Here is a 13974-nt window from a genome sequence, read left to right as displayed (position 1 = left end):
ACTTGTGTTGATCTCTAAATTGTGGGAAATTTGAAAAAGGTGGTGAGGAACACAGATGTGTGATAACTCTCTATTGCCCTTAAGTCAAGTCAGAAAAGGTGCCTCAGGAAGAGAAGGTGAAAGAGGTAGTAGCCAAAAAAGCCTTCTTTTGACAATGCCCAGTAAATCTACTTGTGTTAATTCATTGAGAAACCAAGGAATGAATTTTGTGAAATTGGGGCAGCCATTGATCAGGCAACTTCTAAAGCAGAGATGGGAAGTCTGTGGCCTTCTGGCTGTAGAATTCCCCATATCCCCCATCACTACTAATCATTTTCATAGATGCTGCTGGCAATGGCAATATAGTATATGTGTTGGTAGTTTATATCTTCTAACCACAAAACCAGACGCGGATAGCTATGCCTTGAAGAGAAGTCCAGGATCAGAGGACATCAAATAAAATAGTAACATAGAATTTTCCTCAGCATCAACTTAACCTTGACAGGCGATTCCCTTAGAGGCTCAGAAGACTTTGCCTCCTCTTGTTACAGCCAATCTGGATATGTTGGATTAAAAGCTCATCCTCACTAACTAAGATGTTTGGCGCATGCTGGCTGGAGGCCATAACAATTAAGACTTCCATGGTTGAAAGCAGTTACAAAAGCCGATGGAGTCAACTTCCCCCAGCCCAAAGTATGAAACGATGAAAGGCCAGTCAAATGAACTATTTAAAGAAATGGTACAGAAATAGAAACTGTTGATTTCATGCAAAACACAGATCATCTAGGAGCAGTAAGAGGAAGACTGTTTTAAAAGCCCTACAAATGCAACTCAAAAGCATCAATACCGGACTAGTGGCAGAAACCCATAAGCAAGGTATGAAAATGCGTGGCACGACAAAACCACGGTCCACTAAAGCGCACCCGATTAAAGCGTGTCGCTGACGTCATCAGCAGCGCAACAACAATGACCGCGGAGAAAAAAGGGCGCTTTAAAAAGCGCTTTTAAAGCAAGCTGATTCACGTAAAGGTAAGGGTTAGGTTTAGGGTTAGGTTAAGGTTTAGGGTTAGGTTTAGGGTTACGTTAAGCGTTAGGGTTAGGTTTAGGGTTAGCGTTAGGTTAAGGGTTAGGTTTAGGGTTAGGTTTAAGGTTAGGTTTGGGGGGGTTAGGTTTAGGTTTACGTGTTAATTTTAGCTTTACCGCTCACAGCGTGCTTTTTTCATCGCGCTGTGATGACGTCAGGTACGCGGTTTCGTCGAGCGCGCTTTAGTCCACCGCGATTTTGTGGTGGAACCATGAAAATGAATATAGAGAGGAGATTTCATTCTGAAGCAGAGATAATTCAATACTAGCCATTCAGCACCAAGCAACAGACAGAGTAGAAAAGGTGATTTTTTTTCAGGATGAATGCACTGTTTTAATTATCCAAACAAGCATAGGTAGACATAGCATTTGACCTCTGCTTTCCCCAAAGAGGGTGGAGGTGGCAGAAATAAGGCAGGAATTTTAAATGCAAGGAGAACTGGTGTACTTAAAGAGGTGCTGAGTGCAGGAATGCTCTGAGCCCCAAAGCAAGAGGGAAAGAAGGGTTCTCCTTTGATAAAAGACCTTATTTTGCACAAAAACCCAAACCCAATGAGACTTCCTTGCCTTTTCCAAAACAGTTTCCCTTGGATGAGCTTCTACATTCTTGCTTCTTCCTCAGTGGTGTTGGGGAGTCACCTTGGTAGCAAAAGCCAATTTGCAGGCTGATGAAATGAAAACAGAGAAGTGAACAGCTCACTTTCTCCCAACCATCGCAGAGCTTTGCTAGGAAGAAGAGTCTCAAAAGGCCAAAACTTAGAATCAGTTCTGATATCCTTCTGGCCTTAATCCTGTCCTGTATCCCACTAATGGTAGGTTCCCACAACCACTAGGTAGAACCAACTGTGAAATTATGGCCACCACCTATGACAACAGCATTCCTGGAGTTCATTTCCACTCTAATACATGTTTTTTTTTACTTTTCTTTATTAAAATTATATGAAAGGTCTCCAACTGGAGTAAGTAAATTGAAAATCAAAATGCCTTGCAGAGGGCATGATTTGCTCAAGTTATTTGAAAGCTGCTATTGACTGGCTCAAAGAGGAACCTATGTTTAAAAATCTTTGTGAAATAAAAAAAAAAGTTTGATTTATCTCCTAGTAGATGGGTCTGCAACCTTAAACACTCAAAGTGCCATTTGGACCCGTTTCCCACAGAAAACACCGGGAGCCACAAAACTTTTGGTGGGTGTGGCTAACTCAATGTCACTCCTACCCAGTCACATGACACTCCCCCCCAGCCATGCCTACCCAGGTTTTGTGGCTCCTGGTGTCTTCTGTGGAAAATGGATCTCTCTCTCTCCCACTCTCTCCCATTTCTGTTTTTCTCTCTTTTTCCTCTCCCTTTCTTTCCTTCCTTCCTTTCTCTCCCACTTCTCTCTCATTTGTTTCTCTATTTTCCCTGTCTCTCCTTCTCTCCCTCCAGCTTCTCTCTTTTGTGTCTCTTTTTCCTCTTTCACTCTCCCTCCATCATTTTCTCATTTCTCTTCTTCATCTTCTTCTTCTTCCTCCTCCTCCTCCTCTTCTTCTCTCTTTCTCTCCCCCCCACCCTGTCTTTCTGTCTCTCTGTTGTTTATCTCTCTCTCAGAAAGCCAAGGCTGGGCCAACTTGGCGAGCTCTCCTTGGGGCTCTTTGCTACTCTTTTTCTTTCTTCTTGCAACATTTTGGCAATCCGGGCTGGCTGAGGAGGGAGCACGAGCCAGGGCTTCGCTGAAGACAACCCTCCTCCTTCTCCTCACACAGCCCCCTGGCTGGTTGTTGCAGGGTCAGGGGGGCGCAGAGGAATGGAGATGCCCTCCTCAAGCGAGTGGAGCAGTGCCACCAGCAGTGTTGATTGAAAGTATCCTCCAGGTGGCTTTAAATCTTGCTTTTCAATCAACTCCACTGGAGGAGTAAAGAAGCTCAGAGCACGGGAAAAGGGGGATGGCCCCGCCGAACCTTGAACACCCACCCCAGGGATGAGGCTCGGAGAAAGCCGGAGTGCTCTCGCCAAAGACACTCACCCGTCAAGCCAGTCAACCCACCCGCTCCACACGTCTTTGCTGCATTTTGGCAGGGCCCGGCCGTTCGCTTGAGGAGGGTATTCCCACTCGTGCACACCCTCCTGGTCCCGCAACAGCCAGACGGGGGGGGGTCATGTGAAGAGGAGGGTTGTCTTCAGCAAAGCCGCCGCCATGGCTCAGCTGCAGACTTGTCCCCCTTTCCGTCTTACCCTCCTCCTGGATCCCATTCCCACCCTGCCAGCCCTGGTGTTAGAGAGGTTGGCATTGGCCACAGCCAGGTTGTGCCAGTGTCTTGGGGCAGAGATCAGATTGCACGACTGGGTCTGCAGGGAGCTGCAGGAGAGAGCGCCACATGCAGCTTGGGTTGCCAACACCCATCCGAGTACTTCTTGACAGTTTCTTTAGCTCCAACAATTGTATTTTAGCTTGACTGCTATTTGCTGCTTCTGAAGTTCTGGAAAGGTGGGAAATTTTGCAGGAACAAAGTCCCACGGTTTGTATTTTAAAGAAAATTAATAATCTCTGGGAAAGTTCTTATTCCTGGTAAATTGGTCTCTTAGGATCCTAAACTGAGACAAACAACAACAATGTTGTTCGTGTAAGGGACACCTCCGAAAATGCTTATTAAAGGTTGGGTTGGTTGTAGTTAGAATTCTGCAAACCAGTCAATGAATCTAGGGGGGGTGTTTACTTTTTCACACAGACACATCACATGTCGGATGACTTGGTTTATGAATGAACCAAGCACTAAATTTGGTGTCTTGCATCATTCGATTGCCAGGTCTTGCCAATATAATAAAAGCATGAAGCTCTGATAGCATCCAATGACACAGAAAATCAAAAAGGAAGCGAATACTGTTTACAGAATTCCATGAATTGCTTCTCAAATGTGATTTTTTAAATTCTTCAAAAAAAGGGCAAGGAACAGCAATATTACTTTTTTTGAAAGTATCCCGTAAATAAGCTAACTTTCGAGGCCTTTCCCCTCTATTTCTTCATTTTTATTGCATTGTCATTATTATTAATTTATATAACTTACATTGTTAACATTGTTGCCTGTTCTCATATTAGATTGCTACAATGAAATCAAATTTGCTGCCTATCAGAATAATCATAGTTGAGCAAGACTGATAAGTCTATTTCACATCTGAACCATTTCCTGTTTTCCCTAAGATCACCTCTACAATGATTCTGAGAAGGGGAAATTGCATTCAGAGAAAACATCCAAGCCAACTGGGATTATGGTTCTCCAAAATCTAGATCAACATGGCCAAAGGCCCAGCACCTGTAGCAAATACCTGACTGGGGAATGGTTGTTTAAGGAATACACGATCTCCTAAGTTGGAGGAGTTGGAAGAGAATTTGAAAGATACAGAGCAATTTTTCTCAAGGTTAGCAGTTTGAAGATGCATGCATGACAATTCCCAGAATCCCATAGCAAGCTTGAATTCTGGGAACGGAAGTCTATACATCTTAAAGTTGTCAAGGTTGAGAAACACTGACACTTAGACTAAAATAGTTATTATATTCCATAAAGAGAGATGTTACTGAAATGACTGCTTCTGATACCAAACCAGAAGTGGGAAAGTTGTTTTATTTTGAAGAAGACAGTCTTATCAGAAGGATGTAGGTTTAGCAGGTTGGTTTCCCCTACCATCTTTTGTGTTATCTATATATGTCTATATATCTATATCTATATCAATCTATCAATCTATCTATCTATCTATCTATCTATCATCTATCTATCTATCTATCTATCTATCTATCTATCTATCTATCTATCTATCTATCTATCTATCATCTATCTATCTATCATCTATCTAATGTATGTTGCATTTGTGGTGATAAATAAATAAAGGGAGACTAGTATAGATCTATTTCAAGCTATTTAGCTCTCATCAGCTAGCCATAACCGTACTGGGATTTGAACCTGTGCTGTATTACATATTAGGCAGTTGTATTAGCCATTAAGCCACAGGCTCTCATACTGCTTCCTCCCATATTTGGGCATACCAGGGGTTGTGACATAATACACACACAGACACACACACACACACACACACACACACAAATAAAAATCACATTTCTTTCCTTTCTGGGTCTGTTCCACTACTGCTCCCAAGGAGACAGCAAGAGGAAACTTTCTCTTGTTCATTCATTATGCAGTCAAGGATGACAGGTAAATAATAAATAATAACTGTAAGTAATAAAATAGAAGAGCCCAATTGAGTAGAGGATTTGTCATATGCTCCTTGCTGCATCAATACATCATGCCATTGATCTATCTCCCTCCCTTCTGCCTGCACAAACAGCAATGATCCACCAGCAGGAGCCAGAAAAACATTCCAGGCAGACTCTATGCCCCAATCAAAATATGCGTTTTTCAGGTGTCTTTATCCATGCATGCAGTAAAATAGCTATTTTGTTCCAGGCAATGAAGAGAGCAAAACCCCAAGGACATAAGCAGCCAAGGAGGCAGAAGGAGAAGGATAGGCTACCAGGAAGATTGGGGGTGGATGGACAAGATGGTCTAACAGGGGAGGCTGAGAAGGTAGTGGTTGAGAAGGATTAGAAGAAACCAGATTATTTCTCCATTTAGCTGCCTAAAATTGTTACTGATAGGTGGTTTACTAACTTCTGGCTGATATTTCTTCCACCACCTGGTGCCTAAGACTGTCCACTGAGGATTGCACGGATGGAAACTTGGCTGCTTGGTGTGCAAGAAGGAGCCCAGAAGCTGGCTGCCTCATCAGTAGAGCATCAAGGAACAAGAAGGAGTTTCCTTCTTTTCCCAGTCTCAACACAGTTTGTCTACATGATTTAATAGCAACAATAAAGTTTATCGTGTGAAATTCAGGGTAAAGGAACGGAATGTAACATTAGCCTCTCCTAAATGAAAGTTTGAAAATGTATATCTTTCTTTTTCTACATTTCCAGAAAATTTAAGATACCACCTTCCTCCAACCCTGATTCTCTTAAAAGTAGGTTAATTAGGAGAAAATAGAGTTCCTTTCAGGTCAGCAATGTGTAGAGTAACATATTATGGAGAGTTCAAATGTCTTTTTTCTTTTGTTTTGGATTCTGACATTTGCCTGATTGCTTTGGCATAGTCTGTCCTCCATTATTTATCACCTTTAAGAAAAAAAGATGGTAACTGAAATTGCTGTACAATTTTGATGTAAACCGTAAAGGCAAACTTGCCCTTAAGTTGATCTTGTCCCCAAGTGACTTTACAAAGCATCTGTGCACATTGATCTTGCCAAGAGACTAGAAATTGATCTTGGCATAGTTAATGACAGGAGCATGATTCAGATGTGCCAGTGAATCAAAAAGCACAGGGGCTGGGCTTGCTCAGACCAGTAAATCAAAACCAAAATGCCATAGTATGGCTTATTGCAAAGCATGACTGCAACCAATATGTAATTGAGCATTCCTGTGTTACTTCTTCTTTCCCACGCCTTCCTTCTTTTCTAGAATGAAACGGACAAATTTGGGGTTAAGGGCGGCAATCTTAACAGTTGGTTCTGTCCAACAGAATGTGGGGGGGTGGAACCTCAATTGATAGTTATTTGCAAGGCCACTTCCAAGCATTCCTACCCAGAAAAACATAAACAGATTAAATCATCCAAACAGTAATTTCATGTAAACTTCAGGGAAACAGCTTAAGCATAACTGATTCCAAACTAAGATGGAATAAATGTCAAATTCAAAGATAGAGTCACTATGCTGCAATGCCAGGAATGAACCATAGGCTTTTAAAAAAGAAAGCCTGAAAAAAGATGCAGTAGGTTTGTCTATGGGTGGACAGGTGACGCATCTTGATTTCCCTAAAGCAAATCTCACCTCTTGAGAAAAATCTTAGGAGGTGAGAAGTCCATTCCCTAATGGATCAGGATAGTCCTCAACTGAACATTCCAATCTTCTAGCAAAAGGACCAAGTCTCCTCTGACTTTATCGAGGGAGAAGTGACTTCCTAGTAGAGATGCCTAGTACTGTGGCACTCCACAAATTATATTTATTTATTTATCTATCAAAGGTTTTAAAACTAGCCATTACCTCAGAGAAGGACTCTTGTCCTTCAAGTTCAATATATCCTAGCTTTGAAAACAGTCCATATTTATATTTATTTGTAAAACTCAGGGGCTGAATAGCTTGTTTGGACAAAGAGCAATGTAAATCAAGATACAATGGATAAATGTCCTTTGGCCTGGTTGTAGTAATTCCTTATCTTGGCATTTTGGAAAGTGCATTATGCCAACTTGACCCAATTCTAACTCTTTCAACTGCAGCAGCTCTTAGATCTTCCCACTGTCTGACCCTTTTGATCTAGAGAAGCCAAGATCTACCCTGGAAACCTGCTGTTTTATCACTGAGCTTCATCTTATTTCTTAAAAGCCCATTTATTCCCCAGTCTTTCAGTTTTACAATCTCCAGAACAGGGCGCTCAATTATTCATAACTCCTTAGATGCTGCCAAAATGTTTTATCCAGGACTTTATTTCCAAGAGCCTCACCAGATAGACAAAGGATAATCTATAAGAGGAGAACCATTTCCCGCCTTTAAGCAACCATAGAGAGTTTTGATATTGATCTGATTACCAATCCTTAGTGAAAGAGTCACTGCCACTGTCTTGATCTCTGGAAGTTGTATGTAGTCTTTTCTGGATTAAAAAAATGTTGGCATAATACAAGCCCTACACACTCTCACTTCCAAGGATACTCATACCAGCTTAGAGGTATGCGTGAATCTGGCCTGGCAGACTCATACTTTTAAGTCATGATTTATTATTCAATGAATCAATCAGATACTACCATAACCCCAAACTAAAGAACTGATTATATGTGTATACTGTCTGGCCTCATGAGTGTCTGCTGCTGGACATCTATCATTTTAATTCTGTCCCAGCAGTGCTGTTCAAAAGGCAACTGGACTTTCTTGGTTTTTCTCCTTGAGAACGTTTCACATCTCATCCAAGAGGTTTCTTCAATTCTTCAGTTGAACCAAAGAAGCTTCTTGGATGAGAAATGAAATATCTTCAAGGAGAAAAACTGAGAAAAGATGATTAAAAAGACTGAAAAACTCTTTTCAATGGTGAAAAGAGTAAGGTTCTACATTTAGGCAAGAAAAACGAAATGCATAGGTACAGTATAGGTGGTACCTTGCTCAATAGCAATAACTGTGAGAGGGATCTTGGAGTCCTAGTGGACAACCATTTAAATATGAGCCAGCCATGTGCAGCAGCTGCCAAAAAAGCCAACACAGTTTTAGGCTGCATAAACAGAGGGATAGAATCAAGATCACGTGAAGTGTTAATACCATTTTATAATGCCTTGGTAAGGCCACACTTGGAATATTGCATTCAGTTTTGGTCACCACAATGTAGAAAAAATGTGGAGACTGTAGAAAGAGTGCAGAGAAGAGCAACAAAGATGATTAGGGGACTGGAGACTAAAACATATGAAGAACGGTTGCAGGAACTGGGTATGTCTAGTTTAATGAAAAGAAGGACTAGGGGAGACATGATAGCAGTGTTCCAATATCTCAGGGGTTGCCACAAAGAAGAGGGAGTCAAACTATTCTCCAAGGCGCCTGAGGGTAGAACAAGAAGCAATGAGTGGAAACTAATCAAGGAGAGAAGCAACTTAGAACTGAGGAGAAATTTCCTGACAGTTAGAACAATTAATCAGTGGAACAGCTTGCCTCCAAAAGTTGTGAATGCCCCAACACTGGAAGTCTTTAAGAAGATGTTGGATAGCTATTTGTCTGGAATGGTATAGGGTTTCCTGCCTAGGCAGGGGGTTGAACTACAAGACCTCGAAGGTCCCTTCCAACTCTGCTATTGTATTGTATTGTATTAAAGTCCCATTGGTTTTTGAACAGCACCTGTGGGACAATCATGACCTGGATGATTGAGAATCTCCAAGAACAAGTTAATTATAGTTTTACTCTAGGCAACTTTCTCTTCATAGCTCACTTTGTAGGTGAGTACAAAGAATCCTACCAGTTTTGCTTACTTCCCACTAAAATGTTTAAAACTACAAATTGTTTCTGTGTCTTAGTATTACCCAAGGATCAAAATTGATGTCCCAAGTGGAATAGATGACAATTGCTTTCAGCATGGAAGGAACCAGGGTGTTCCTGTCTGATATGTAGCTGTTAAAAGTGAGAAGCCTGAGAGATAAAAAGAGAAGGCAACTCTTGTTTCACACCATCAAGATGGTTCCAATTCTTGGAGAGGAGAATCTTATTTATCAAAGCATACTCCCATGATCTTGAACTCCCTGGATGTTGGATTTGATTGATGGCATGATTGTTTTCCCTACGGTTATTGTCATTATGGCTGGAGTTGAAGGAACAGCCCTGGGAATGAGAGAACTTTTTAATCAGATGGCCTTGGTGTTTCAAAATATTTTGAACTTAATTGATGGAATGGATCAGAAAACAGACCGTATTTTGCAAATAATGAGAAATAAAGACCAAAATGTACATGAACTGGGGGAAATAATGGATCACTTGTCAGCAAATAGAATATGAACAGGAAAAAAAATATGGATCAGAAAAATCAGCAAATAAAGCAACATCTTGATGAAGAGGAAAACCAGATGAAGGACAAGCAAAAGGAGCGGAAAGAAGAGAAGGATTGGCTATATCAACAAATAAACCAAGACTGAAGCAAAAAAGGGGACTAACAAATCAGCTGACAAAGGAAGAAATATTGAAGAAAACAAAACAGATAAATCAACAATAGGAGAGGCAGGAAGATACTTTTGATAAGGAGATCAGGACAAGGGCAGATAATTGGGAGAAGTGGCAGTATAAGATTTTACTGGGAGAAAGGAGTGAACAAAAAAAGAGATAGATGAAATAGAGATAAAAAGGAGGAGTGTGGGAGCAGAATTAAAAAATGGATAGGAATTGAAGCACTAAAAAAGAGAAGAGATGCTAGGTAAAAAAATGCCCTTTAAATATTAAATTAGCCTATTATAAGCTAGAGAGGCAGAAATAAAATTAGATAGGGGAAATATTAAAAGACAAATTGCTTATAGAATGAATAAAAATAATAGAAGTTTACAGATGTTAGATATTTTTCTTTCAATGTATATTTTAACAATGTCACAAGACTATATAATTTAATGTGATAGAGATAATAATTTTAATGTAAAGTATCAACATGAATGATATCTAGTTAACTTTGTTCACACTATTATTTTGAATTGGATTAAAATGGAAAAATGGATAAGAATTGAAGTACTAAAGAGATGTATAAATAATGAGGATTATATAAACTTGATAAATGTGATAGATTATTAATAAGGTTAGTGTAAACTGGATCAATATAAATGAAACTTAGTTAAATGTGTTCATATATAATAGAATAATGTTTAGATAGAACAAGAAAGATATAGATGAAGGTAGAGATAAAGATGAGGAGTTAGGCATTTTTTGAATATATATGTTTGAACAATGTAATAAGGATTACTTAAATTTGAGAAACATGATAGAGATTACTAATATTGCTATTGTGAATTGGATTAACCTGAATGATACCCAGAACCAACTCTGTTCACACACAATATAAATGTATAACTTAAAAAAGTAATACAAATATATTTAAAAAAAGATGGTTCCAATTCTGACTTTTAAAAATTAGGACTTCAAATGCTCTGCCTGGAATGGTCAAATCTTTGTTTATTTTCATCCCCTTTGTGGAAAAAATTTGCCTTATTTGATAAGCTCATATTATTTCTTTTTCTTTTAAAAAAAAATGAAATTTTTACATATTTATCCCTGTCTTCAATAACGAGAAATAACCTGCTTACCTTGTAGGATTGTTGTACATGAAACACATATATAGTGACAGATCATAATCCTGATCATGTAATAGCTCTTAATATTTGTATCATTCAAAAAAGAAGAGGAAGAAAAAGGGAGGAGGAGGAAGATTGTTCAAGCATTATTAGCTGGGCCACCATCAAAATTGGAGGAATAGAAATAGTCCTTGATTAACATAGAAATTAGTCCTTGATTAAGTAGCATGTCCTACTAAGAAAAAAAATGGAATTGTTTTAGCTAACAGACCTGCAAACCTACAATTGAAAAGCAACTCCGTTTTATTTAGACTTTACTGAAAAGATTCCAAAGCATACTTTGTTTACTGCATCTTGTTTGCAAATAGTCCTGACAGTGGGAGATGGGATTTTTGTCCTAACCCAGTTTTGTTCTAATCCTATCCATGAGGCTGCAGGTGGTGGAAGAAGCTGACTTTGCTTCAAGCAAAGCAGAAGAGGTTAACTGAGTCTCTGACTTTGACTTCTGTGTCTTTGTGGATACTCAAAATATAGACCACCTCTCCTCCTGATTCCTTTCCCTGCCATTTTCTGGGAAGCACATGGCTCAGAGATTGCAGGTTTGTTAAATTTCATGAAATAGAGAGGCGAGATGAAGGAGGGTTAAAAAAGAGGAAATGAAGAAGGAAGCCACACAACAAAAGCTGCTTTAAGTAATTCATCCCAAGCACAGCTTTACCCTTTTAATTAACCATGATAAAAGCAGTCACCATCTGCTAGGCTTCTGAAGGGAACCAATCTTAACCGTCCCACAAAATGCAACATGCAAAATAGGGTTTTACTAAACTGTTCAAGGCAGGAGACTTTTCTGCTTCTTTGTGTCTTCAGCCAAGATGGATTCATTTTTACCCGCCTCTCCTCATTTGAAACATCCCAAAGCCTAACGCAAAAAGTTTGAGCAAAGGGAATGTGCCTGCCAGCCAGCCAAGCAATCTTCCTTGGAGTAAAAACATCCACAAAATGGGATCAGCTCAGCAACTTTTTGGAGGTGAATATAGGATAGTAGTTAAGCAGCAAGTACCATGATAAAATTCACAAGATTGGCTGATATCATTAGATCCCCATTTGCTGTTCTTATTGTCCAATTGCCATTTTGAGACTGAAAATAAACAAAGATCTGACCATTCCAGGCAGAGCATTTGAAGTCCTAATTTTTAAAAGTCAGAATTGGAACCATCTTTTTTTAAATATATTTGTATTACTTTTTTAAGTTATACATTTATACTGTGTGTGAACAGAGTTGGTTCTGGGTATCATTCATGTTAACCCAATTCATAATAATATTAGTAATCTCTATCATGTTTCTCAAATTTAAGTAATCCTTATTATATTGTTCAAACATATATTTAAGTCTTGGCTTTGCTGTCTTGTTTGATGGGAGAAAAAGTTTTGCACATAATTCTCTGTAAGAAAATCCAGCTTTATTGTTTTTATCAAGAGGAACTAAATGATATTAAGGAAAAGAATTGGAGCAAGGAGCCTGCAGCCTCATGTCCATCTTTTATTTCAGTGTTCACATTCTTTAAATATTTGGTCGTGGCTGATGGGAGTTGTAGTCCAAAACTGGCAGCACTAGATACTATTCAACAGGGTACAATGTGCACCCAATGGAACTGACTAAATGATCTGATCACCTTCCTGTACTTTACAACAGAACCCAGTTACTGGATTAACATAGTTTGTACTGACCCAACCAAGAGGTTGGGTTTGCACAGCTAACAATAAACCAAGATAAACACCAGGGCACCCAATCCAAGAACTCCCATACTGCGCAAACCAACCAAGCAGATTTTTGATGTGGGTTTCATGTGCCGGGGCGAACGGATTTTGCAATCCTAACCCAGTAAGGTTGCTATCCCACAGGATTGGCTTCAGAGGCTCTGATGGCAGGGTCGCGCGGATTCCACGCAAATCAGTGTTTAGGGTGGAAAGGAACTTAAGTACCTGCCCTCCGATATTAGGGAGAGGGAACCCTAACCCTGCCACACTAGATGAAGACCCACAACAAAGACATTCAACCGCGTCGGTTCGGCGACGCATCGATCCACTCCAGCCTCGCTGTTCTGAAGGGTTTGGGAACCTCAAGGCGGTGCTGTTTCCTTAAGCGGAGACAAAGAACAGCCCGACCGATCCGCTTCTGGAAGGGGCGGACTCCTCATTCTTCTCTCCACCCGCAGCAGCTCCCCTTTTGATCTCCTAAATACAGCGGCGGGGGAGGGAGAAGAGTCCGCACACCCCCTTTGGGCTAGCAGCTCTGCCAATAAAGGAGAAGCTCTCTCCCACGAGTGAATCTGGACGGAGGGCAGAGAAGGGTATTTTCACGGGAGACTCGCGAGGGGGCTTGCTTGCCCTTCCTCATCCCGGCCGAGGAACGAGCGGGCTTACCGTTACACCACTGGAAGGGGTGCATCAGAGGCCCCAGAGCAGCTGCTTGGCGGAACGAAAGGCGAAACAATACCCCGAACTGCGCGGGGAGCCTATGACAATCTCGCTTTACCAGGCGCTCTGCCCACGTCCTCCACCCAGCCTCGGAACGAGCCGCAGCATTCCAATCGCGGGGAATCCTCCTTCCCCGCGGCAGACTTTCCGAAGGAGATGATTGCAGCTCGGGCGCGGACGGCTGTTGCGGACGGCTCAATCCGAAGCGAGCAACGGCGGAGCAAGCGAGCGAGCGACCCGAGGTGCAGCTCCTTTCTCAGGGTTGCGTCCAACACCACGGCTTCCGAAACCGACCCTCCCCCTGGTCAATCCCGCCCCCTTCCCAGTCAGCCATCCAATCGGGGCTCTCGACGAGAGGAGCCGATTAGCATTTTCGCTTTGGAAGTAGGCAAGCAGTGGGTCGGGATTGGCTGGCTTGGAACGTGGCTCCAGCCTATAGCGTTGCGAACCAAAAGAGGAAGAAACGAAGAATGGGGATTATAAAAAAAAGAAAGAAAGAAAAGATTGATCAGTCGTGGCTGCGCTTAGGATCGCTCGCGGTGCAGGTAGCCTGGACGGAAGGCAGGACTTGGCTGATGGAGAATCCCGATTTTATTAATATTTTAAAAGGATCCCATTTCCAGC

The 13974-nt window shown here is 41.1% G+C and overlaps 1 protein-coding gene across 2 annotated transcripts in view; it reads right to left on the bottom strand.

Moving 5' to 3' along the window:
• The window catches only part of RNF122 (ring finger protein 122), a 33785-nt gene extending 20151 nt beyond the window's left edge, over positions 1-13634 (bottom strand). For both annotated transcript variants that reach the window (XM_032229911.1, XM_032229912.1), the window contains exon 1: positions 13297-13634. In XM_032229911.1, the coding sequence (XP_032085802.1) occupies positions 13297-13321 (25 nt within the window). In that variant the 5' untranslated portion in view covers positions 13322-13634. The remainder of the gene's footprint in view (positions 1-13296) is intronic.
• Between the last annotated feature and the right edge of the window lie 340 nt (positions 13635-13974).

Source organism: Thamnophis elegans, chromosome 13 (assembly GCF_009769535.1).
Source record: "Thamnophis elegans isolate rThaEle1 chromosome 13, rThaEle1.pri, whole genome shotgun sequence".
NCBI lineage: Eukaryota > Metazoa > Chordata > Lepidosauria > Squamata > Colubridae > Thamnophis > Thamnophis elegans.
This window is presented reverse-complemented; position numbering and strand designations above follow the sequence as displayed.